This window comes from Mustela erminea, chromosome 7, assembly GCF_009829155.1.
Source record: "Mustela erminea isolate mMusErm1 chromosome 7, mMusErm1.Pri, whole genome shotgun sequence".
Lineage (NCBI taxonomy): Eukaryota > Metazoa > Chordata > Mammalia > Carnivora > Mustelidae > Mustela > Mustela erminea.
In genome coordinates, this window is record NC_045620.1 from 27037483 (window position 1) to 27065156 (window position 27674).

General features: G+C 41.6%; 1 protein-coding gene across 4 annotated transcripts in view; it reads right to left on the reverse strand.

The window, feature by feature from the left end:
* Positions 1–9817: 9817 nt before the first annotated feature.
* The window catches only part of CSNK2A1 (casein kinase 2 alpha 1), a 55465-nt gene continuing 37608 nt past the window's right edge, over positions 9818–27674 (reverse strand). For 3 of the 4 annotated variants that reach the window (XM_032351125.1, XM_032351122.1, XM_032351123.1), the window contains 9 exons: positions 27152–27202; positions 25794–25853; positions 24226–24309; positions 19085–19195; positions 18087–18188; positions 16646–16746; positions 15707–15855; positions 14668–14754; positions 9818–12750 (listed from right to left, as the gene is read on the reverse strand). In XM_032351125.1, coding sequence (XP_032207016.1) covers positions 12635–12750; positions 14668–14754; positions 15707–15855; positions 16646–16746; positions 18087–18188; positions 19085–19195; positions 24226–24309; positions 25794–25811 — 768 coding nt within the window. In that variant the 5' untranslated portion in view covers positions 25812–25853; positions 27152–27202 and the 3' untranslated portion in view covers positions 9818–12634. Of the gene's footprint in view, positions 12751–14667; positions 14755–15706; positions 15856–16645; positions 16747–18086; positions 18189–19084; positions 19196–24225; positions 24310–25793; positions 25854–27151; positions 27203–27415; positions 27671–27674 lie in introns of those variants that run through there. The other variant, XM_032351124.1, reaches the window with a different exon arrangement.

The following is a 27674-nucleotide window of genomic DNA, read 5'->3' on the forward strand; positions in this document are numbered from 1 at the left end:
GGCCCCGCCCCCGCGCCGGCACGTGACCGGCGGCTGCGCCAGGCGGAAGGCGGTCGCGGGGACACACGCGCAGGCGCTCTAAGAGGCGAGAGGAAGAGCGCGGGGATCGAGCCAGGGAGTTCCATATGAACTGTAGATTCTGGCAGGCACACTTGAATAAGTGTGTTCAGGATCAGATTTTGCCATTTCTTTTGCTTTTCTTATCTGTAAAATGATACTGATGATGATAAACTTACTGAACTCACGGAACTATTGGGAAAGTTTCTAGAACACTTAGAAGCGTATAGTAACTGCCTCACAATTATGAGCTATTATTTTTGTTTACCAAGGATTTTACCTCTAGTTCACCTCCCCACGCGAGCTCCCGTCGTCATACTTGGTGACTTCAGGGTTCAGAAGAACCCAAGCATACAGCTCCGCAGGTTGTGCACTGCTCAAGGCCAGAAAGTGGGGTTCACATAGTTGGTTATGTGAGTTGTACCCTTTCGAGGGGTACAAACTGACTATTCACGGAAAATGAGCACCTATCTTATCAGGTGCTCTTATCATCTTATCTATCCTTCTTACTATCTGTCTTATCATCTATCTTCCCATGAAAAGATAAATGTAAAAATTTATGTTGGAAAAGCCCAGAAGCTGAGATTCATGATGGAGTGTGGGGCACAGGCACACGCTCTATTCTTGCCTGCAGTGCTGATAAGACAGTGAGTGACCTGCTCTACTCCCCATCACAACTCTAGGGATAAAGTGTGTGGTCTTTGCAAGGCTTGGGCCAACTCTCACCCTCTGTAAAACAAGGGAGCGTGGCTAGCTCTCAGGGACAAGGGAGAGGGAAAAGCTAATCTCAAATGCTCAGCAACTGGTTCAAGGCATCCCAGTGGAGATAACCAGTTCTTGTCCTAGGCTGGTACCCCATCTCCGAGCAGCATATTGTCTAATTACAGTTCACCATGAAGTTGTAAGTGATAGTTTAACCAAGAATGCCGTTTTGCCTTGTGATTCTCCATGCACTCTCTTTTTTTTTTATTATTTTTTTAAAGATTTTATTTATTTGACAGACAGAGATCACAAGTAGGCAGAGAGACAGGCAGAGAGACAGGCAGAGACAGAGGAGGAAGCAGGCTCCTTGCTGAGCTGAGAGCCTGATGCGGGACTCGATTCCAGCACCCTGGGATCATGACCTGAGCTGAAGGCAGAGGCTTTAACTCACTGAGACACCCAGGTGCCCCATGCACTCTCTTTTAAAGGAGCACTAGGTGGCAGATGAGAATTAAAAAAAAAAAAAAAAAAAGCTTTCCCAGGCCAACAGAAACGAGACTATCATTCCTGTGTTGTGATGGACAATACCTATTGCCCTGTGGCCTGGGCTTGGAAGCTGTAGATGAGCTAGGGTCTGCTAGGCTGGGTTGCCAGGGGACCCAGGACACCAGGAAGTATGAGTATTTTGAAAGACCCCAAATCACAAAATAGAGATTATTGAACCCTTTTGTTTGTTCAACCACTATTCATGGTCCTTACGCAGAGCAGGCCTGTGCTGGGACCCAACATAATGAACCTCTTCAGTACAGCTCAGGGTGATGGGAGAGATGGACTTAATTTACAAGAGGTGACAAGTTCTAGAAAAGAGGGAAGAAGCTTAGAAGGTTGGAGAAGCCCAAGGAGGGACACTAACCACAGAGAAGCAGGACAGGAAAGGGTGATGGGGGAAAAAAAAAAGACCCTGCGTAGTGATTTTGAAGTTTATATAGACGATGGGTAGCACCGTTAAGTCAGTTGTAGGGAACTAACTTCTAGGCTAAGGAAACAGCACAGGCACTATTGTGAAACTAAGAAAGCAAGCCGTATCTAGAAATGAAGTGATTTAGTGTTCTTACAGCACAGAGAGTATGAAAGAGAAAGTGGGACTTTGATAGTAGTGAGGGCAGAGAACTGTGCATGGGGCATCAGGTAGGACCTCTTAAACCATACTCAAATTTGGACTGCATGTAGTCAGCAGGGTGGAATTAAAGAATGTTCATAATTGGGGCACGTGAGTGGCTTAGTGGGTTAAGCCTCTGCCTTCGGCTCAGGTCGTGATCCCAGGGTCTTGGGGTGGAGACTTGACTTGCATCGGACTCTCTACTCAGCGGGAAGCCTGCTTCCCCCTCTCTCTCTGCCTGCCTCTCTGCCTACTTGTGATCTGTGTCAAATAAATAAAATCTTTAAAAAAAAAAAAAGAATGTTCATAATCAACGTGGTCTTTGAATTCACCTAGATTAATCCTCATCCCCAATATAAGAATCTACTCCATTTATCTACACAAGTTTGTGGAGCGCCAGACCTGTGCCAGGTTGTGAACTGGAATGGAGATAATGAATATTCATTCAGTAGTCAACTTCTCATGGGGGAAGAGACAAGTAACCAGGCGATTGTAAAGGCAAGTGAAAAGAAGTCAGACAACCTGGAAGTCTAGTAAAATATGGAAAATTCCAGAAACTGACTCATGACTGAATGTAAGGCAAAAGGGCATCAGGTCAGTGGTAGGCAGAATTCTAAAATGGTTCCCAAGATTCCTACTCCACAGTATACATGGCTGTATAATCCCTTGGAGTGGCTGAACTTGTGAATATGATGGGGATTTTGCTCTTGTGATGTTACAAGGCAAAGGTAAAGGGATTATGCAGACATAACGAATCTCTTCTTTTATCAGTTGACTTTGAAGTAATCAGAAGGAAAATCAGCCTGGGTGGACTTAAATAGGGGAAGTCCTTTAAAAGAAGGTGCAAGCCTTGCCTGCAAGAGGAATTCAAAGCAAAAGACATTCTCCTGTTCACCTGTGAGAAGTCAAGTTTCATGTTGCAAGAGGGCTACACAATAGCGTTTGTGGAGTAGTCTTCAGGTGTGGAGGGCCTCAGTCCTGCACCACAAGGAACTGAATGTGGCCAACAGCAAGCTTGGAAGAGAAGTCTGACCATCAGTTGACAATGATGAGAGTCTTCATTGACAGCTTGATTTTAGATTAGTGAGACCCAGGCCAAAGAACCCAGCTAATCCACCCTTTGATGTCTGAGCTGGGGAAGGATAAATTTATGATACTGTATTACACAGCAGGCGACTGAAAAACCACACACACCCAAACAAGCTCAGGCAAAAAGCTTTATTGGCTCACGTAACTGCAAAGTTCTTGCCCTTCTGCATCCTCTCCCATCTCTCAGCTGCCCATCTCTTCCCGTTGACTGTGCTCACCAACAGGTCTTGGGTCGTAACCCGTCTCTGGCAGTGCCAGATCTGAAGTAGTTTCTACATCTGACTCCATGAAATATAGCTCAATTGTCTTTGTCCTGGCATTTCCTTGACATGTCCCACTGGTTCTGACCATCACAGGTCTCAGCCTGAACCAGTCATTGTGGCCACTATGTGCTTCTTGATTTGGCCTGAGTCTCATGCTCCACTGTTGAGCCCAGGGCGGAGCCCTGTACAAAACCTGGGCTGAGAGTGAGAAAGAGGTGGAGAGCCCGATTTTAGTGATTCCTCTAGGATTCCCAACACACCTCGTTAACAACTTTGCCTTCAAAGAACATCCTGCTTCATTTACAGCAATGAAGACCTTGTAATAGTGAATTTCCATTTCCTCTCTTCTGTTCTTCATGTTGTTGTCATACACTTCATTACACTTTTTTTTTTTAAAGATTTTATTTATTTGACAGAGATCACAAGTAGGCAGAGGCAGGCAGAGAGAGAGAGGAGGAAGCAGGCACCCTGCTGAGCAGAGAGCTGGATGCAGGGCTCCATCCTAGGACCCTGGGATCATGACCTGAGCTCAAGGCAGAGGCTTTAACCCACTGAGCCACCCAGGCGCCCCTTCATTACACTTTCTTAAATCTCTTCCTTCCTTAAATCCCTTCTCTTCCCCTTCTTGCACCCCATCCCCACCCTGCACTTGTAGAGAACCACTTAACTACATTCTGTCACTAGAGATTAGTATGCATTTTCTAGAATTTTATATGGATGGACTCAAACAGTACGTAGTCTTCTTTCACTCAGCATAACTGTTTTAAAATTAATCCACATCAGTGCACGTAGAAGTGTATTCCTTTTATTACTCGGTATTTTATTTTACAGATATACCATCATACATGTATACATATTTTTTATTTTTATATATGCTATACACAATCTAAAGGATGGCTCATGAGCCAAAAATGGCTTTAACAATTTTAAACGATTAGGGGGAAAAGGGCCAAAAAGACTAACTTGTAGCACATAAGAATTATGTGAAATTTAAATCTCAGGAGTCCATAGTTTTACTGAAACACAGCCATACTGATACACCTATTGCCTAAGACTGATTTTGTGCCACAGCTGTAGAGTGCTTACAGTAGAGATCATAGGACATGCAAAACTTATTATTTACCTGCTCCTTTAGAGGTTTGCTGACCTCTGTAGACTTATTTTAAAGCAACTAAATTTTAAATTTTACTTTCATTTGTTCCATTTCCAACACTCTTAATTTCGTTGCAGATCCATGCTGCTGTCTGGTTTCACTTTCCTTCTGCCTAAAGAACTTCCTTTAATATTTCTAGTTGAAATAGGTATTCTGGCAATGTATTCCTCAGATTTTCTTTTTTTTGAAAGATTTTATTTCTCCTTCTTCATTTTCAAAGATTTTCACTATGGGTTGACAGGTTTTCTTTCAGCGCTGGCCACTCCACTGTCTTCTGTTATTTGGTAATTTTTTGCTTCCTCTGTAGGTCGTATGTCATTTTTTCTCTGGGATGGTCTTCAAGATTCTCGTTAATATTTTGCTTTTATTGTTTTAACATTTCTGACATGCTTAGTGTGGGTATACATTTATTTTGTTTGGTGTTCTTTGAACATCTTGGGTCTATAGCTTAATGTCTTATATGCCTTAATTTTGGAATATGCCTTAATTTTGGAAAATTCCCAATCTTTATTTCTTTGCTTGTGTGATTTCATTTGGCCTCTTGTGCTCCAACAGCTCACTGCAAGAAGAGTATACCCTGGGCAGCAGCTCCAACTTCAGCATCGGTCCCAGAAGGAACCAGTGAACAAATCGGAGTCTAATCAACACGGGAACCCAGCCCCGCCTCAACCCAAAGCAGAGCTGTTTGACTGAATCCAATCTAGACAGCTGAACTACAGTTACAATTGATCTAGAGATCTGTGTGAGGCAGAAGTGCTTTTGGTGAAAGGACCAGAGAGCCAAAGAGAGAAAGAAAAAATTTATAATGACTGCTAGAAACCTGGACAGAGATTCTTGGCAGCACAACTCATGCAAAGGCAGTCCAGGAAGCAGAACTGAGCCAGGAGACATGGGTTCTAATCCCAGGTACAGGCCCTGGCTAGGCCTCTTCCCTAACCAGCTCTAGCAGCCCTTCTTCTGGGAAAGCTTCCTTGACCATTCTCTCTGCCCCAAGAGCTTGTTAGGATTCCTTTCTGCAGACTGAGTTTTTGTGACATTTATCCCGCCCCCAACATTATTCATTTATTTGAGAGAGAACGAGAAAGCAGAAGCAAGGAGAGCGGCAGAGGGAGCAGGAGGCGCAGGATCCCCACTGAGCAGGGAGTCTAACACGGGAGATTGATCCCAGGACCCTGAGATTATGACCTGAGCTGAAGGCAGATGTCTTGACTGAGCCACCCAGGAGCCCCTGTGACATTAATCTCAACCTCACCTCCCAGAGTCAACTATAGTTAGTATGTTGTTTTCAACCAACCTTTTTTTTATCTTGGAGGCAGCCTATTTCAGTTTCTACTGTGAAAGTCCCTGAGGCTATCTCCTATCTTCCCAGGGGCATTCAACCCCTAGGTCCTAGCCTCTGTGGCCCGTTTGTACCCATATCCCATGTCTTGGGAGGGGGTCACTGGGATTTCAATATCCACTTACCTTCATATTGAATTCTTCTTTCTGCCACCTGGAAACTTCCATATCTTTCTTTGAAAATGGCTACTTAAAGTAAATTATTTTAGCCAGCATCCTCATGTATTTAGAGCAGGATGAAGATGGCTGAGTTAGCTTTGTCTACCATGTTGACTGGCAATCTGATTTTTCCAGTATCTTTTTTTAAAAAAAATATTTATTTATTTGATAGAGAGTGAGAGAGAGAATGACAGGGAAGAAGGTCAGAGGGAGAAGCAGACTCCTCATGGAGCTGGGAGCCCGATGAGGGAATCGATCCCGGGATTCTGGGATCATGACCTGAGCTGAAGGCGGTCGCTTAACCAATTGAGCCACCCAGGTGCCCCTCCAGTATCTCTTTTTAAAAAGTTTCTCATATACATAGTTTTGTTTCCCATTTTTCTATTTGACAAGAACACATTTCTGCTTGGGGTTATGTCTCATCTCTTCCAGTCCTCATTGCTTAGCATAGGGCTGGGTTCATAAACACCAAATAATGTTTGCTGAAGGGCATCGGATATAAACAAACTCTGGAAAGACTGGTCAATAAGGTGAGTGTGTAAGGAATCCTGAGAGGGAGGGATGTGATTCGGTGAGCAGAAGAAGGTATGCATGAGTGTGGAGAGCTGTGGGTATGTAAGCTTCTTCATAGGAAATTTCACTGTGGAGTTCCCAGAACTGTTCACACAGAAAAAAGCAATGTCCTCCGTCTTCCTTTCTAGGTAAGTCTACAAATGTTTATCTATAGCTGAGACTGACTCACAGGGTGTGATCAGGAAACCACTTACCAGCTGCTGCTGCTTTTCCTTTTTCCTCATTAGAGAAAGCAAGAAAACTCTATCAAAGCAGGTGATGCAAGAATGAAGCTGACTCAGAAATACCCAATCCCCTCAGGAACTTCTCCAAGAAAAGGATTGGCCATTTTATTAGCTCCCATCTGGAGGCATTACACTGAGACCACTAAGAATCCCTGGTGATTATGGCCACAGGGAGGCAAATCCGCAGTGTAATTTAGTACACTGCAAGAATATAGTTTTCAGTAGATAAGTTAAAAATTCAAAGGAGACAGTGATAACTATCTTAGGGGGAATGAGTGAGATGGGGTGGGAACAGACAAGGTAATGCTCGCCTTCATGCAAATTAGAAACGACTTACATCACTGAAAATCGGTCACATTTAATGGATGGGTTTTTTTTTTTTTTCTTAAAGACGACGACATTTTACCACCACCTACTGTGAAATTGTAGGAATGAATGCAACAACCTGTGGGATCCCTATACTTGTAAGATCCTCTTTCTGTATATGAATCTGCACAACTGTACAATGGAAATGGGCATTTAGTCCAACTGTAGTGTGTGCCAGGCACTTTCCAAACACTGATCATCAAATGTGAACCACCATCCTATGAAACAGGTATTTAGACCCTGATTCTACAGGTGAAGAAAGTATTAGAACATCTGGGGCAGGGAGGAAGAGAAGATCTGATCAGGAAATAAAGGGCAAAGTGGGCTTCATCTGAATTTATCACAATAAATCACTTGTGAAGATTCTGAGAGGTTAAGTAACTGACCCTAAACCACATACCCAGACAGAACTCTGCTTAGAACCAGGACATCTGCAGTTCTACTGGGTTACTTCTCTGAAGTGGTACAATTTAGCGCAGAATCATAGTAAGATACAAAATCTACAAAGTACCTGAATACGTGGACTCCAGAACCAGACTACCTCCTGACAACCTCTACACATCTGTTTCACTTGGAGAATAGTCTGAATTTCGTACTATATACAAGTGGTGGAAATCAGGGCTGTTAGCATCTAAGTCTACTAAATTGGTCAAAATCATTGCTTAGTCTTCAGCAACTTTTATTTCACCAAGGGCTGTTTTCTTGTTAATTCAGTCTGACCCATGGCTTATAATTATAGCTGCAAACTTAACGGCAAGAGTCTTCTGATCTTGAGATGCTCTTCAGGCAATAATACTTCCATTACTTACTGTGTGTGTAGCAGGGTGGGAAGGTGGAAGTTGGAGTGGAAGATGGTATTACCACTGAATGAGCATCTGCTCTAAGCCTGGTATGGTGCTAAGCATTTTCCATGTGCTACTCTATTCAATCCTCTTCAATCCTGAGGGACATTGGTGCACTTTTCAAAGAAAAAAAAAGGTTTTATGAGGATGCACAGATTAGTAAGATACAGAACATCAGCAGGGAGCTCACGTGTAGGTGGGGAAAGACAGTAATACAATAAAAGTTCAGGTGTTACAAGACAGAGGGGAAAGGTGGTAGTGATGGCTGTGGGGGGAGGCAGGCTGGGGGGACTTGAGATAGGGTGAATATCTGCTCGGATCAAATTTTTTAGACCTGTTTTCTGAGGAGGGAATCACGGACTGCTTTACTTCAAAGCCTTTCAGTTAACTTTTTCCTCAAGTAGGAGAAGGCCCTGGGGAAGACAGCCTCTCTAGCAAGCATGTCCCATCAGGACAATCGGCCACAGTCCCTAGAGGTGAGGCACAGGGAGGAGATTACCAGCTGGGGGTAGTCAAGGACTGCTGGCTGAGCAAATACTCAACCTCACCCTAATCTTGGGAGAGAATCTGCTGATGGGAATCTACAGGCAGTGGTGAAAAACTAGATTTTTCAAGAGATGTTCAAATGGTCAATTCTAATTATAAGCACACTTGACAACAGGTGAGGCAAAACGGAATTTAAAGACTGAGAGGAAATTAAAATTCTCCAACCTGCCAACCAATCTCCAATTTTCTCGACTATTTTAGGACTATGGTAATTAGCCATACTCTGAAGACAATTTTACAAAATAGATTCCTCTGTCTCTAACAGGCCCACTCCGGCAATTTAGTCTTCCTGTTTCATGTATAAAATGGAAGTAAAATTAAAGTTCATGAAAGTTAGGCATTTCAGATACAAGATATTACACAATAGTTCCTCTTACCTGAACCACATTTGAACTCCCAATATTAATAACAAGCAGATGTCCTAAAATAGTATGCAATGAACATTTAAAGGAAACTAGAAGTCTGAGATAATAGCATCTCTTGATTTCAATTTTTAAAAATTGTAGTTAAATGAAAAAGATCAAATGGCAATTCAAGTATATAATCTTGGAGAATTTACTCGTTTGGCACTGATCAGCAAGTGAACTTTTTCACTTCTTTTACCAGCCCTTTGAATAGTTTGTTTAAGCTGCCAAATATGTTCCTATAAGCTCTCCAGAACATCTTCAAGTCAGGACGCTGCAAGTTGCCTCCAGGGGTTAGGTATCTCCAAGGCTGACCTTCCACAGGGCTTGCTACCATTTATTCAACAACGATCTTTTCTGCTATTGAACAAAGCTGTCTCCGTGGACCTCTTTATGTAAGCACCACTCAAACTTTCTAAAATCAGTGTTAGAGCTGAAGAGCAACTGAGAAGACACCTCACCCAACCACACCCTGACTGAGCACACAGAGGACAAGAAGTCCAGAGGAATGATCGTACTGTGAATCACTTGCAAAGTCCGGGCCCAGAACCAATCCTCCATACCAGGGGGCCTGGGGAATCAGGGTTATCAACAGCATAGCAGGTGCCCGATACTTGACATTTACTCTCAATTATTCAATCCCAAGAAAGCAGTGGCCCCATTTTATAGATGATGAAACAGATTCACAAGTTAAGTAACTTGCCAAGTAGCCAAGTAAGTGACAAGGCAGGAATGAAACCAATCCTGTTTAGCAACACCACCATGCTTTCTTCACTGACTCTTGAGGTCAAAAACTTCCACTTCAGTGCTCCTCAACCAATCTGAATCCATCCCACGTCACATCTCCATCAACCCAATATTAAATTCAGAGCACATGAGAACTAAGCCATCTATCACACACGGTGTCGGTTGGAGAAGCATACTGCTCAGGCTGCAGGGACATTTCATTTGTTTAAATGTTTTTATTTAAAAAAAATTAAAGACCTTCATGGCACAACTTCTTCCCAGCACAGTTATGTTTTATGTTATACCAATTACAATACAATTACAACCAATAAATCAAGGGGGCGAAGGGGAACTTCTGACTTCAAACTTAAAAAAAAGGGGGGGGGACCACTTCAAACAAAATTAAAAAATACTTAAAAAACCTTTCAGAGTAATTGCCAACACAACTGTCTTATATTGGCATTCCATTTCCTGCCATCTCATCAACGCAGACACAGGTAGTGCTGAGAAATAAAGTGTCCCAATACAAGGTATACAGATGAGGTAATTTACAACAACACAGAAGTTGTTACTCTGTAAACCCTTGCCCCCCACCCACCCGCCCAACTGGGTCTTCTTTTTTTCATGCTTCTGCAGTGACTCCTTAAGTAGCATTTTTAAAACTTCTATTTATTTTAAAAGGCTCCCGGGTGGCATTTCAGAGTCCTCTGCATTCACCTTCCATCTCCCGCAAGGTCTGATGCGTGTTTAGGAGGTTCAGCTGTCTGCAGCTCCCCACATCAGCCTCAGCCACAACTAGATTCTCTGAGCTATAAGGGTGGGATGTGAAGTCCCGATTTACAACCCTCCTCCCCACCTCGAAAGGAAGAATTCATTAGTCGTAAGTGTCCTGTTCAAATCACAATCCAGTGCAAACGAATCACAAACTGCATCTCTGGCACATCTGGTGCTTTTAGCTTCTGCACAAATTCAACATGGTAACCCCCACAGCATTCCAGGGCATAAAAGGGTCAAGAACAATAAATATCCACTGTTAAGTGGCCACAAGAAAGAAAATCACCCTGCCACACAGAATGTTTTCCCTATGGTTGAGAAGCATTGTAAAAGGAGGCTTTAGCTTCCTCTAAAGTTTACCATTATATTCACGAAAGCCACCACCTTGATCAAGTTACTAGAGCCAAGATGGGTTATAAAGTTAGATAAGTTCATTAAATTCAACTCGTGAAACGATTACGCTTGTCTATGGCGCCCAGGCGAGAAAGGCTTATGATCTATAAAGGTAGGAGAAAAGGGAACTAAGACTTTAGGCCTTCAAATATGTTGGAAGAATTTTTCCTAGTTCCCACAAGCAGCTACTGTAATGAAAGAATAGGAGAAAATACAGAGCTGATGGTTTTGCTATTGTGCTTAAAAAACTAGGCTTCCTCAGTGAAGCACCTGATAAACTTAGGTGGTTGGATTACAGTGGAAAATCCACTTTACACGCACACAAACACACAAAAACTGGCGACTTTTCCATCCCCAATCCCTGCACTGCTGAGACACAAAATGAGTTTTATGGCAAAGGATCCTTAATCCCCAGAGACGCTTTGGCTTGTGGTGCTTTTTTAAGGCCTCTCTGCCCTGCCCGGTACCATGGGTCGAATGAGGGGTGTATAAAAATGGGGGCCTTGGGAAGCCTCCACGGTACAGGGCTGCAGGCCCCTCGGATGTGAACGTGAGACACCCACCCAGCGAGACCTTTACACAGGGAACTTAAATCTAACCTTGATAAATAAAACCAAACGTTTATTTACACCAAAGAATTCCAACACTGGATCTTTCACATATGAAGGACAAAGTATTATATATATACACACAGCAAGGGGTGGCAGGGCTGTAACAAGAGAGTTCATAGTTTTCCCACAATTACAGGTCTACCATTTCAGGTTCACTGGAGATAGTGGCTCTGCTCCTACCTCTCAGATACATTTACAAGACTGAGGGGCAGGTCTTCTCACTGGATGGCATGTGAAGGAAGGGGAATAAAGAAGAAAAGAAGGTAGAAAGCTTAAGATGAAACCTGGTGTGGCCACATCTTCCATTAGCTCTTAAAGAGTTGCTAGCATGAAACCTATACAGATAATGTTTTTCTTTTGTAAAAAGCAATAAGTTAAGCCCAGTAAGTAAGTGAATTCAAAATGGCCAAGTCAAAGAAAACTGGAAAAGATTTTTCCTTCCCCTCCCACCAGCCACAGAGCATGTGGGGAGATGAAAGAGGAGAGGACCAAGGTAAGGAGCCCGGGAGGGAAGGTATTAACAGAACCGAAACTAAAAGCAGAAGTGAGCTGGATTTAGGGTTAGGTCAGTAAGACATGATTCATATTGAACAGAAGTTTTTAGGACCTGTCTGCACTTTGGGGGAGATTTTCAGCATCTCAATGAAACAAAGACATATTTCCACTAAATTCACCAGGACAACCCCACTGAAGCACTTGGAGTAAAGTGAGGAAAAGTGACCAGCAGTACACTGCTCTTGTAGCTTGGCCTTAAGCTTGGGCTTCCTCCTTCCTTCCCACCTCCCTTGAAGAAGCTACATTTTTGTAATCTCTGGAGAAGAGCATGAGATATTAACCCCCCATAGTGTGGGATGGTGGGGGAGCAGTGGTGGACATGGAAAAATATCTCCACCCAAATGCAGTAGCCGGGATTGAGGCTGGTTCATCTTTGTTCTTTAGTGATGAGAAACTGAATTTGAAAGGAGGGAAAATTTTTGTCCGTGAAATATTCCACCTGCAGGTAATTTTTCAGGGAATCCCCTGAGTTATGAAAAGTTCGAGTTAAAAAAAAAAAAGGAAAAAAAAAAAGGAAAAAAAAAAGAAAATCAGCCTATTATAATTTTTTTTTTATGACTGAACTACTATAAATCCACAAGCAACGGTTCAGACACGGTGCTTCTGAAGTATTTCACCCCTCCCCGCCAGGCGCAAGCTGCATCAAGGAGAGCGCAGACTCCCCCACCTCTGCTTAGGCATCAGGAGACAGAAGGGGCCGTTACTGCTGAGCGCCAGCGGCAGCTGGAACAGGCATCCCAAGGGGGTTGGCAGCAGCAATCACTGGTGAGCCTGCCAGAGGTCCAAGGGGTGAAGGGGTTGGCACTGAAGAAATCCCTAAAAGAAAACAGCTAACCGTGAGCCAGATACTAACCACAGAAATCTCAGTCACCAGTTTTACATAGTACCTATTTCAAAAGTGACACAACAGTTATTTTCTCTCTCTCTTTGTAATCTCTACACCCCAGGTTGGGCCCCATAGGGCTAAAACTTAAAATCCCAAAGATCAAGAATCACACACTCTTCTAAGTGAGACAACCATGCACCCCAGCAATTCTCTGAAGGCCTCTACTCACCCGGATTTCTACAAAGTAAAACTAATTTCAAATTAAAATTAATTTTTAATCAATTTAAAAGAAAAAAAATTTTTTAAAAGAAATCCAATCTTGGAGAGTTTAAGAAGTCTGTACAAAGCACAGTTAGTAAGTGGCAACCATGTCTGAATTAAAACTGATGCCTATCTAGGCGTCTATCCACCCAAATTTTCTGCTCTGTAACCTTTGTTAATACAGTGGTCACTAACCATGGGTGGCTACTGAGAACTTGCAATGTCGCACCAAGGAACCCTGCTTTAAATTTCATTCTATTTTAATTAATTTAAATAGTCACATATGGCTAGTCATGGCCCTAATGAACAGCACAAGGCTAGAGCCAGAGCTCACGTGTTCTTGTATCATGCTGCCTAGTTACCTGGAAGCTTTCAAAATTACCAAAAGTCATTTTCAGTGAGGAAATGCTAAAACTGTGTTTCAGAATTTACTGCCATTTGGTTTCTTCTACTCATCTGAATTACCTATTAGACTGCTCTCTTCAATCAACCAGTTAATTTTCAAATTGTTATATATGTATTTTTAAAAATAGGTAATATATTCATACGGTACAAAATATCAAAGGTTCAGAAGAGTATATAGTAAAAAATTTCTCTTGCCCTTTTGCTTGTATCCTTCCTGAAATATTTTATGTGTAAACATGAATATAACTGTGTAACACTGTGCATATAAAAGACATATATAAGGAATGTGGTTATAGAGTTATCTATTCTTGTCCACTCCTGGTCTTGGACATGGTTCTGCATTTTGCTCTTTTCATTTCACATTATTCTGGAGCTAAAAAAGAACATGAGATACTTACTCATTCTTTTCTCTGGCTATAGAGCTTTCCACTGAATGGATGTCCTAAAACTGATTTAACCAGTTCCTTACTGGGAGCTGTTTTCAATGCTTTGATATTATAAATAAGGCTACAATTAGCAGCCCTGGATATATATCATTTTGCCCATAGGTAGCCCTAGAAGGTAGCTAGTTCTTAAAAAACAAAAAACCAACTGTGACAACAATTTAGTGAGGATGTGTCAGTAAATGTCCTCACTACCACAAGCACACCCACATGGATGTTGCCCACATGTATAATTCTTAGGGGATGAGCCTACAATTTCTTTTAGAAAACTGTGTATTCTGCACACTCACTCACTCTTGATTCATGATGACTCAACAATAGTAAAAATTAATTGTATACAAGCCTTTACAAATTTACTAGGCACACTATAGACGGTCTGGAGAACCATTCTTAGACACATACATGCCTATGTATAAACCCCACCTTTATCTCCACCCCTAATTTCTTAATCTTGCTTGTGAGAATCATACAACCACAGTCATTCTAAAATAAAAGATAAAAAGATCTCTTTTTACTCTCCATGGTTTGTTGGGGACTTTGAAGTCCCTCTGGGAGAAATTTTTGGGACTCTGGCCTAGAAGAGACTGCTCATGCCCTCCTCAGTGTCACTAAGTACACCAGATGTCAAACAGCATGCTGAAAGCTGGTGAGGAGACTGCACAGGAAGTGCTGCCAAGAAGATAATCACTACGAAAAGGAGAAGGGCCACAAGAAATCAGGCCACAAAGAGAGAGCAAAACTAAGAATAATTACTGACTTCTACTTTTGTCCCCGCAGGGAAGTTACCAGTGAACTGACCTGACATCATATTGGCGCTGCTGACAGGCGTACTGCCCCCCGGCATGCTAGACGAGCCCATTCGAGCCTGGTCCTTCACAACAGTATCTAGAAAAGACAAAAAGGGTTAGGCTCTTCTATTCCAGAAGAACGTTAAGGTGGCAAGAGCCTTCACCATGAATTCAGACAAGTAATACAAAATAGGACTATCTTTCTTGTCAAACTGTGGTAGAGGCCAACTCTTAAACCAAATGGGAGGAAGGTGTGATAACTATCCACAGCAGAGCTAATTTAAAACAAAATGATTTTGTTAGGTTTTAATGAGACAATACAACCTAACCTGGCCAAGGCAATAATATATTATCAGAGCGAATTGCTTTTATTGCAGTCCACAGCTCAGCTGGTCATGCATGGTGCAAAACTGGCCAAAGCTACAGGTTTTATGCAGGTTGATGCTATGATCAGACTCCACGCTCCATTTCAATTGGCCTGTCAGTTTGCTTTAGGTCTGAAGATTAGGTAAGATTATAATCAGTTTACTACAAAACCATTTCACCACTCCCCAGGAAGCAACTCAACATTGAAGCTAATGTCACAGTGAGGACAGTGTGGGACTAAGTGGCATTTTCACCCAGGACAGCAGTTAGTTATGGTCACAGACCTAGGTTAAGGTGTTCAAACAGTAGATGTTCAAGCCTCCTCGGTTTTCTCCAATGAATGAGTCCCAGACAAGGTCAGATGAAGGGTTGCTATGCTAATCCAACTACTCCAGACTCAAGAAGCATCACCCACACAGGAAGAAAAGCAGTTTACTCAGGAATGATCATGCGGCAGGCACACTGTTAGAAAACTACAGTCCTCCGAACAATTCCATAAGACAGCTGCCATCACTATCTCCATGTGGAGAAACCAAGGCTCACTAACTTGACGGCCAGCTAAGGGAAGCTGGGATTTCAATTCTGCTGGGCCCAGAGCTTTCTTCACAACACATATTCTCCCCTGCCTTGTAGAGTCGGCTAGGTGGGCCTGCACAATCGGTGGAGTGGACAGTTCGACTCACAGAAATAGGGGTGCTCCATGGCCTCTCTTGCCGTGAGCCGTGACTGGTGGTCGTATCGCAGCAGCTTGTCCAAGAAATCCAAGGCCTCGGGGCTGACAAGGTGCTGGTTTTCACTGTGGACAAAGCGTTCCCATCGCTTACGGGAGTGTCTGTAGAGCCAAATGGGGAATGAGAAATGGACCAATGGGCACAGAAGCCCAACATTTTACTTCTACTTCTTCTTTAGTGGCTAGGAGCCCAGCCACTAGCAAAGAGAGATCAAAACTCAAGAGGGTAGGTCTTCTACCACTCTGCCACTAGGAAGACAACAAAACTGAATGGAGAGACTAGAAATAGCAGTGTTGCAAAGAGAAATCTGGATCCCCATGATTCTACAAAACATAATTCAGGTTACTATAGGACTAAGTGCTCCTGTATAGCAAAGAGGTCAGGTGCTGGGTTAATCAGATCTTTCCTACCCCCACATAAATTCCGGACATCTCTGCCACTTGACTAGCAAAAGGCTTTTTGTCAGGCAAATCACCTAGTTAAGTGGTTAATGAATTTGTCTTTTGTCTAGTTCCTATGGTCAGAGTAGACTGCAAGTAGGTCTTGAAGAATGCATTCACTTTTCCTTTACTCTTAGGGTTTTGTCATTTGCTAAATCAAGAGACAGTTTTGACTCAACTGTAATCCTTCTCCTGAAACCTACAATTCATTCACTGACAGAATCTGCCATCCATACTCTCCACACTCAGAATGCTGGTAAGTGAATCTGGAAAATGCACCATTCAGTTCAGTGCTTTTGCCACAAGCCAACCCATGCAACACCCTGCCTCACCAGACCACCGAGACACTTGCAGTGTTGGCAAAGAGAATGTAACTATTTTGAGGATCCAAAGTACCTGTTCACATCCAAGTACTTAAGGCACAGAAGCACAATTTTGTTTTATGACTTACCTCCCTAAGATATCGTTGAAACGTGGATCTAATTCAATGTTGTATTTGTCAATATAGTCATATAAGTCTTCTGTCCCCAGAACCTTGGCTATCCTCACCAACTAGGATCAAAAAGAGACAAAAATCCACACCCCAAACACATTACATAATTCAGTCAACCAGCCACAAGTGAATTAACAGAAAAGGGTCACTATGGCTGAAGTTATGAATGTGAACTCCTCACAATTTATTTAAAAGTTCTGGGTGCCAAGGTGGCTCAGTTGGTTAAGCGTCTGCCTTTGGCTCAGGTCATGATCCCAGAGTCCTAGGACTGAGTTTTACATCAGGCTCCCTGCTTGGTGGGGAGTCTGCTTCTTCCTCTACCCCTCTCACCTGCTTGTGATCCCTCTCTCAAATAAATAAATAAAATCTTTAAAAAAAAAAAGTTTCTGTGCATGGCAGAAAGGGATTTCCATACAGAATTTCCTAATTATTACTCAATATGATGCTGTCAGGAAAAAGCAAAATGGTCTTATAACATGGTTCCTTCCCCTTGAAACGTCTCCCCGGTCAAACTTTATTTCCCGCCTTCACAACCCAACTGAAGATGTCACTTCTTTTAGGAATATGCTCTTGTACTCAGACCACTCACTCTCACTAACTGCCTTTTGTGACTGGTCTACTCTGACATTTACGACTGCAACTTACTTCCTGGTATGTTCTGTTCCCTTACTGGATAGACTATGAACTATTTGAGAGAAGGGACTATTTTTATTCCCCCCACCCCATATTCCTCAATCCTGCATGGTCCTAACAATAGTTACTGATTTTAACTGAATTCAGGTGCTATTCATTGACCCATTTAAAATGACCATTGTGCACAAACAAGACAACAGTACCTTCCATAAGGTCCTAGAATCATTCCAGATTCTTTTGAATGAAATGGCCCCTTGATCTTCAAGGGGAAGGGGAGCTAGTATAAAAAAACACCATCCATATTTTTACTGACAAACACCAACTTAATCCATAAAAAGAGACAAAAGGATCATAGAAATACCATATATAAATCAGTATGTTGGAGGAAACATTCCCAGCATGTTGGGGGAAACAACTCTAATGAAAGCTAACCACTTAGGAGATTCCAAGGTAATATCCCATTTCTTAAACTACTGTTCTTTTATTTGTATGTATGTTTTATAAAATATTTTACATGTATATTTCACAATAAAGCAAAACTGGTAGCTCTCAAAACACCAATCTGAAAATCAATGTCGGCTTGGCTGAACAAGTGATAAACTGTAAAATATTTTAGGGGCCCACCCTAAGAGATTCTGAATCAAAAGGTCTTAAGTGGGGGCTAGTCATCTGTATTTTAGCAAGATCCATAGTTTCTAGTGGGTAGGCAGATCCGGCCAGCACTAAGTTAGCCCACTGGGTTCCTTAATGGGAACAACATTATCACCTGATCATAATTATCGTGTCCATGGAAAAATGGCTCCTTCCGGAAGATCATACTTGCCAGCATACAACCCAAGCTCCACATATCCAAACTATAATCATACATCTGCATTAAAGTAAAAAAGTCAGTTATCATACATAATAAAATATAATTTCAAAATAAAAATTAGTATTTAAAAAAAAAACCATATATATCGCTCCATTTACTCAAAATCTGAAAACCAGTAAAACCTTCATGTATTTTCTGTTTTTTTTCTATGACCCCACCACATTTCAAAACAATCCATATTACTATCTGGAATTACTTTTTCCACTTACCTTAGAAGGTCCCAAATTGTTACAGCCCATGGGAAACTTTTAATGTATAGCATTATTTTATTGAATAAATGTTTAAGACAGTGTTTTGTTTTTCATCACCATTATAAATAATGTTGTGAAGAATACTTTTATGCACAAGATGTTTTCTGAATTTAGGTTTATAGCCTCAGGATTCCAGAAAAGCAGTTTCTAGGACAGAGCCTGAACTTTCTATCTGATAACAACACCTGGGAGGACCAGGCATGAAAGGTACTTCCAAGGACTTTGTTTCTGTGAGGAGAAAGAGGACTTTTTCTCTCCCTGCCCCACCTTTGGCACATGGAAGGTCTTTAGAGTACAATTTAGGAAAATCACAAAAGAACATTTTTGAGTTTACCTTAACGTTGGTTAAACCTAGCACACAATTCTCAAACTAGCTCTGGAATTTCTGATTAGAGAAAGTATCTTTGGTGTGTCTTCTCTTCAGTTAGAGCAAATGCAGATCTATTCTGATTCTCCTGACATTATGATGATAAAAACAACATAAGTTATGATGGAGGAACAGAAGTGACTCATACTTTACACTCGAATGAAAGGGACAGCCATGTTGTGCATAAATAGCCTACTCACAAGCACAAAACGACATTTTTCACAAATTAAGTGAAAAATACAAGACTGAAATTTTATCTGCCCTTCTTTTCTCACCTGATAGTCTACAAGTAGCTCAGGACCTTTGAAGTATCGGGAAGCAACTCTGACATTATATTCTTGGCCAGGATGGTAAAACTCAGCCAAACCCCAGTCTATTAGTCGTAGCTGAAAGAAAAAGAGAGAATAAATCATAAGCAATTTTATTTTTCAAGCTACCATCAGAGTATTCTTAAAAATACCATCAGAGTATTCTTAAAAATACCAGCCATGTTACTCTCTCTCTCTTTTTTTAAAATTTTACTTATTTATTTGACAGAGAGAGAAAGATCACAAGTAGGCAGAGAGGCAGACAGAGAGAGGGGGGAAGCAGGCTCCCTGCTGAGCAGAAGGACTAATGTGGGGCTCGATCCCAGGGCCCTGAGATCATGATCTGAGCCAAAGGCAGAGGCTTAACCCACTGAGCCACCCAGGCACCCCGCCATGTCACTCTCTTTTAATTAAACACTTCTAGTAGACCACTTAAGTGTATTTAGGATGAAAATCAACCTTCTTGGGGTGCCTGGACTGCTAAGTGTTAAGTGTCTGCCTTCGGCTCAGGTCATGATCCCAGGGTCCTGGAATTGAGTCCCACATTGGGCTCCTTGCTCAGTGGGGAGCCTGCTTCTCCCTCTACTTATGCTCATGCTCTCTCAAATAAAATCTTAAAAAAAAAAAAAAAAATCAAACTTCTTGGTTTGGCATACAGGGTTCTCCATGACCTAGCTCCTGTGCTCCAGTAAACAGTTCCTAAAAAACACCATCTCATTTTGTAATTCTGCACAATTTCTTGAACTGCTCCTCTGACTAGAAAGAATGTCTTCCATTGTCCAACCTAGACTAACTGAACATATCCCCATCTTTTGAGATATTAAAATTAGCCCTTCAATGAAGTCTTTTCTGATTATCTAAGTAGAATTAACCCTTGTCTTTAGCTTCCTGAACCTCAAATATATTTAACAGAATCTACAACTCTTTATTGTGTATTTGTTTTCTACCTTTCTTTTTCTTTTTTCTTTCTTTTTTTTAAGATTTTATTTATTCATTTGACAGAGACACAGAGAGAGAGGGAACACAAGCAGGGGGAGTGGGAGAGGGAAAAGCAGGCTTCCCATTGAGCAGGAAGCCGATGTGGGGCTTGATCCCAGGACTCTGGGATCATGACCTGAGCCAAAGGCAGAGGCTAAATGACTGAGCCACCCAGGTGACCCTTTACCTTTCTTTTTCAATTTTGCACTATAAGCTCCTGAGGGAAGAGACTATGTAATTCACTTCTGCAATTTTTAGAATTCAACACAATGCCCAGTACACAGAAGAAAAATATTTGCGGGGTGCCTTAGTAGCTCAGTAGGCTGGGCATCCAACTCTTGATTTTGACTCGGGTCATGGTCTCAGGTGTGGGATCTGGCCTTATATAAGGCTCTATGCTCAGAACAGAGTCTACTTGTCCCTCTCCTTCAGCTCCTCCCCCAGCTCTCTCTCTCTCATAAATCAATGAATGAATAAATAAAATCCTAAGAAAAAGAGTTTGCTGAGTGAATGAAGGGAAAAACCACACAAACCATTCTTATCAAAATATATTCACAAAAATCAAAAAAGAAGTAGGCAAGCCCAAGAGGCACCCTTATTTGCCCACTTTGCCAAGCACAACAATGATATTAAGTAGGAGTAGGAGTAGGAGGACCTGCGTAGTACCATCACTCTGGCACCATCTTTCCAAGTTCACTGCTAACTAGGTACAGTGTTTTCCTTGTTTCAGTAATGAAGGAAAATGTAACAAAAGCTACAAAAGCAAGCATAGCCTTTGTATGCTTTTTCTTCTTACCCCCTTAACATTAATGCTTCAGAGCCTTCTTTGACCCTCTTATCAACAAGCTGTGGCTTCACAGATAGCACCTCAGTCTTTTCCACCCTCTCCGGCCCACGTCTCCTACCAGCTGACTCCCGCAATCACCTAACAGACATATCAAAACTAAACATTTTTTTTTCTAAGATTTTTTTTTTTTTTAATGATTTTATTTACTATTTGACAGACAGATAACAAGTAGGCAGAGAGAGAGGCATATTCAGGTCAAAATTTTCACCCTTGATTCTTGTTTCCCTTACACTGCACTGCAACTGTCAACTGTCTGTCAACTGACTCTAGCATATTCTAACCAAAGTTATCACATCCACTGCCATCCCCACCTCTCATCTGACTTACTGCAATAGCCCTTTTCCCTAACTGGTCTCCTTGCTTTCACTCCTGTCCTCTACCTCTATTCTCTACAGAGCAAAAAGCTTTCATTTAAAAATGTTTATAAAGTCACAGAAAGTTGGAGATGCTCTGTATATCCTTCACCCAATTTCCCCTAAGGGTAACATCTTGCATAACTACAGTACAATATAAAAACATACTGGCACAATTCAGACAGATCTTATTTTCCAGTTTTACAAGCATGCAGGCATATAGTTCTTTGCAACTTATCAATGTGTAGACTCACAGAACTTCCAGAAGATACAGAGCTGTTTTATCACCACAGGTGTCCCTTGTGCTATCCCTTCCCCTCACTTCCTAACCCCTGGGTTAGGTTTCCCTGGGTTTCCCCTGGGGAAACCCCTGTTCTCAAGCTCCATTTTCGTTGTTTTGAAAATGGACTCATTAGTTTAACTTTTTGGCTGCTTTTCCCTCCTCAGCATGAAATCTACCAAGTTGTTCATTATCACTAGGTTCTATCCTCTTTTTTCTCTTTAAAGATTAGAGAAAGAGAGACACAGAGAGAGACAGAGCTCGTGCATGCATGAGTGGGGGGAAGGGTAGAAGGAGGAGAAGCAGACTCCCGGATGACTGGCTTGATCCCAGGATGCCAATATCACGACCTGAGCTGAAGGCAGACACCCAACCAACTGAGCCACCCAGGTGACCCAATCTGGCATTTTTCAAAATGGCTGTGCCAATCCATGTTCCCACCAGCAATGCACGAGACTGACTTTTTCTGCATCCTTGCCAGTATCTGGTATTGCCATTTTTAAATTTTAATTGTTCCAATAGATATGTAATGAATGTTTTTAAAATGTTAAGTGAGAATATGTTAACCTTCTGCTTAAGCCCTGCAAAAAAAGCTCTGCATCTTCCGAGAAAAGGACTGACAACGATCTTTACAGTTTTACATGATCTGTTCTCTCTACCTCTTTGATCTCATTTTGATCCTCTCCTACCTGTTCATTCTTTTTTTTTTTTCTTTCAACATTTTATTTATTTGACAGAGAGAGATCACAAGTAGGCAGAGAGAGGGCAAAGCAGGCTCCCTGTTGAGTAGACAGCCCAATGCAGGGCTTGATTCCAGGACCCTGAGACCAATGACCAAAGCTGAAGACAGAGGCTTAATCCACTGAGCCACCCAGGTGCCCCTCACCTGTTCATTCTATCTAGCTCCATCGGTTTCAACATGCCAGGCACATTCTTGCCTCAAGGCCTTTGCACCTGCGATTTCTTCCATCGGGGACACATTTATTTCTGTGATTACATGACTTGTTCCCTCCAAGTGTTGAAATGTCAACTTCCCAATGAAACTTTCCCTTTATAACCTTATTTAAAACTGCAATACCCTCCACCGTTCCCTATTCATGATTTATTTCTCTTCAACATCACTGTTTTAACTTTTTTAGTATTTTTTTAAAAAAGATTTTATTATTTGACACAGATAGACAGACACACACACACACACACACACACACACACACACACACAGCCAAGAGAGGGAACACAAGCAGGGGGGAGTGGGAGAGGGAGAAGCAGGCTTTCTGCCAAGGAGGGAGCCTGACTCAGGGCTGGATCCCAGGACCCTGGGATTATGACCCGAGCCGAAGGCAGATGCTTAACAACTGAGCCACCCAGGCACCCCCACATCACTTCAAAAAAAAAAAAAAAAAGAGTATGTGCAAAAAAGCACGCACACACGCAGAAGTTGGGGAGGGGCAGAGAGAAAGGGGAAGCAAACTCCCCACTGAGCATGGAGCCTGAAATGGGGTTTGATTCCAGGACCCTGGAATCATGACCTGAGTCAAAGGCAGATGCTTAACTGACCAAGCAAGCCACCCAGGCATCCTTCTTCCACTTCACTTTTAACCTTTCTATCCCATCATCCTCCCTCAAATGCAAGTTTCCTATAGACAAAAATTTTTTTTCTCTATTTGTCTCATGCCTGCATCTCCAGCCTCTAGAACAATACCTATTACATAGCGTGAGTCTAAAAGAATTATTAGCTGGTGAATAAATCAACTATGTCCCCAAAGTCTACAATGGATAGTCATCACTGCCTATAAAAGGTGGGCTTAAAGGTCACCTTAAAAAAACCACTATAAAGCTATCTGGTCAGTGCAGCTGTATTAAAAACATCTGTAGAGCTCAGGGACCTCAAGATACCTGCTAATAAGCAGCTGCATTTTCTGAATATTTTATCTATATTACAATGGTGTATACTTCTCACAATAACCTGGTGGCACACAAACCAAGTATTAGTATACCCATTTTACAAGTAAGAAAAGGGAAGCAAATGAGAAAGGAGTTTCCCCCAAGAGACTAGTTATTTAATGAATGGAACCAGAAACCAGCTTCCCTGCCGAAAGCTAATGTTTTGTCCACTAATTGGTTTCCTTCCTTTTTTTTTTTCCCCTCAAAGTAATCTCTATGCCCAACATGGGGCTCGCACTCAACCCCGAGATCAACAGCTGCATGTGTTACTGAGTCACCCAGTGCCCCAAATCTGTTTCCTTCTTCTTCTTCTTCTTTTTTTTTTTTTTTTTAAAGATTTTTACCTATTTATTTCACAGAGAGAGATCACAAGTAGTTAGAGAGGCAGGCAGTGGGGGCGGTGGGGAAGCAGGCCACCCCAGTAAGCGGAGCCCGATGCAGGACTCGATCCCAGAACTGCGAGATCATGACCTGAGTGGAAGGCAGAGGCTGAACCCACTGAGCTACCCAGGTGCCCAAATCTGTTTCCTTCTTCATAGTATTCTTAGGAATATGAATATTGATTTCAATATTCTGTTAATGAGTTCATTTACTTACTAAACATTTATCAAGTGCTTAATAGTTACCAGTGAATGGACAGATGTTGAAGATGGGCTGATTAACTCTATCATACAAATAAGTAACACTTGGTAGTCTATCACATTACCTTTCTGTGCTCATGATCAATCATGACATTATGGGGCTTCACATCTCTGTGCATAATTCCCATGCTGTGACAATAATCCAGGGCCTGTACGAGGAACAGGTAAGAAAGAAAGAGTTAGCTTGCTGAAAAGTGACTTTCTTAGTCTTCTCTAACTTTTTCCTCCATAGTTTTCCTTCTAGCCTCAGCCCTAGGAGTCAAGATTAGGACAATCACTCCCACATTACTCTTCAGACACCTGTACAAGATCCCATAGTCAGGCAAACTCACAGCCTCTGAACTTCAAGTTCTGTTCCTACACTGTTGTTTCAACTTCCTTTTTGTTCAAAAACACCCAAAGTGTATACCAACTGCATTACTTTCAATCTCTCCCTCTTGCCCAAAGGCTGGATCATTTTCACAAACATAGGCCCCTCAGAAAAAAACTGGTCTGTATCACAAACCTCTCATTCAAAGAACAATAATCCTTTAGCAGCTAAGAGTCCACAACAGAAGTTGGCAAACCACAGCCCATGGGCCGAATATGGCCTGCTGCCTGTTTTTGTGAGTAATGTTTTAGTGGAACACAGCCATACCTATTTGTTTGCATATCACCTCTGGCTGCTTCTGTGTTACCACAGGAGATATAAGTAGTGTGATAAAGACCCTATGGCTCACAAAGACAAAAATTTTACTGTTTGTCCCTGTACCTGATTTATGACATCAAATCTGATTTGAAAACCATGTCCAATCTGAAATTAAGGTGAAATGAATGGCATAACCTTTGGGGTTTGCTAATCCCAACCTTTAAGTCAGCTGATGTCACTGGCCAAATTCTTGTTCTTCCTGAAGGGCAACCTGGGCTCTTATGGTTCCCAGGGCTAGACAAGTATACCCTTAACTTTTGAGGTCCTGCTTGCCACAGTACTGCATGAGCCAACGAAAAGATCAAATATCTCTGCTGGCATGGTTTCTTTACGGTACTACCAAGGCTCAAATGCAGGCTTTACAGCAACCCTCATTTGGTTAAGAAACTTTAGCCACCTCTTAGCAATTTTCTCATCTATAAAGCTGATCTTAATGCTGATTAGGAGCAAGATAATTGGTGATCCCACTTTAGAAATCAAAGTCCACTCTAAATCAGCAATCTCTTAAGAAGAGATTTACATAATCCTTAGGACAATGACCCTGGTGAGGACTGAGTTAGTTTACTGTTTTACTTGTTGAATTTTAAGTAAAATAAAGTATACCAGAAGCAAGCATACGATAAATTATTTTTATAAGTTTTAACAGTTTAATTGTAACTTTCCTAAGGGCATGACAGAGATAACCTATTTTTTTTAAAAGGGGCCCCAGCTCACTTCTAAATGCTGTTTCCAAAGCATTCTAAATTACATTCCTACTGGATTCTATTCCATAATGCTTACTACCACACTGGTTCTGATGCTATTAACTTACTAAAACTTTCTATGAGGAGGCCCCTTCTTTCAATATACTTTTCAAAGTCAAGTCACAGACTTTTTCACAGTTACTGGACTATTTAAAAAAAGGAAGATCAAACTAAAGGTATTTAGTATTCCAGGTTCCCTTACCTTCAGAATCTCATACATGTAAAATCGAATATCATAGTCTGTTAACGTCTGGTACAATTGCTGTTAAAGACAAATGCAACAATTGAGCTCTGATAGGAAGGCAATTTCTCTTCTTTGTAGTAATTCAAACCAAGGCTTGGCTCATTTGCTACTGTTCCAAGATCTGTTTACTGGTCTCTACTTCTCCAACAGAAAATGTGCTTTTTAAAGGAGATACTTTGGGTCTTTAACACTGTATATAAAAGTGAAGACTTACTTAAACTTGTATTGCTAAAGCTATACCCCACTGTTGGGAACATATCAATTTATATATGCAACATGTATTGATGTTATATATCTGTGATTTAGTCTGCTTTTCATTTATCTCCAGACCTTCTCATACAAGGCATTTTGGCATATACATGCCTCCTTAGCAGGGAACTAACCCATTTTTGGCTTACATAGTTATAGGCACTGTGGATTACCAATGGGTATGCAAGATGGCTTGCTGACAAATCCGTTAATTTAAAAGAACTATTCCTGTCCCAATTTAAAAGTAAACTCCAAATAACTTTCCAGGTTCCAAAAAGTTGCAGATTTTTTTTTACATCTACATATCATAAATGGTTAGTGATATCCTCTGACAGTTTTCCTTGAAGTTATCATTCTGATTCTGAAATATTTTTTTTTCTGTTTTTCCTCCTCTTAGCAAAGGATTCAACCATTTATTGATATGTAACATTCTTAATACTAGACTGGTGCAAAGGCCAAGTCAAAAACCTTTACAGCTTGTAACCCAAGAGAGTGTCCATATTCCTGTGCTGCACTGGAACTAGCAGTATTTAAAATAAGCAGGCCACTGGATGGGATGCAAATCAGAGATCTATTGTAGAGGTTTGTATCATATCAGAATTTACACCACCTTTCTCTATCCACCCCTTTTTAATATCTATACCCGAGAGCTTCAGAGGAATCCCAAGGTATAAGCAGACCTTGCTTTACATATAAAATACATTCTTTCTTGAATATGGTTGTTTTAAACTGAAATGCCTTAAAACCAGATGCTGACTGAACATGTGCTATGGTCTTTTATTACGTTTGATATCTGTAGAAACAGTCAAATGAATGGTCAATGTGGTGAGAAGTAAATGTACTGGTAATTGAAAAGAGCACAAAACAAATATAAGAGCAAAATACCAAGATGTAGAAAGTGGACACTGTTTGTATAGGAGTTTCTCTACCTTAAAATTTAGCATGGTAAGGATGAAAAGCTCTTTTAAGCAAGTCAGAAGGAAGCTCTTCTAACAGTAACATCACTAAAAGCCTTTCTATGTGGTCTAAAAACCCAACACCTTGAAATGGTTGGTTATATATTATACCTTGAAGTCTGTGTTGTTTACGTGTTCAAAAACCAAGGCAGGGGTTCGTGACTAGGGGAGAGAAAAAAAAAACACACATTAGCAAGAGCCCCGGCAGTTTTAGTGGGCACAATGTTTGCGGATACTACGTGGTGAATTTGGCAGTCCTCGCCTTAGTAGCAGGAAACCCTCTACTGCTACAAGCCCTCCCCACTCTCATCATCACCACAATTAGGTCATTTTTGGGATGGATTTCAAACAGAAGACATGGAGCTGAAGTCTCACCAGGCTCTAGGCAGCCCGACAATGCGCCCATCGCCCATCGGCATCGGACCTGAGTTTGCAAAATGGATTAACACATTTCAGTTTCCAGTGCTATCAGTCTCTTAGCCTAGAAGAATAAGAAATAGTCTGTGGGTGGAGGTCTCTTTGAAAGAAAGACCCAAGCTAGTTAAATGGTATAACTGATTAAGCACTTTTAAAGCAGGACTTAACGGTCGAGGGGGGAAAATAAAGAGGCCAGTTGTACTCTGGGTCAAACACC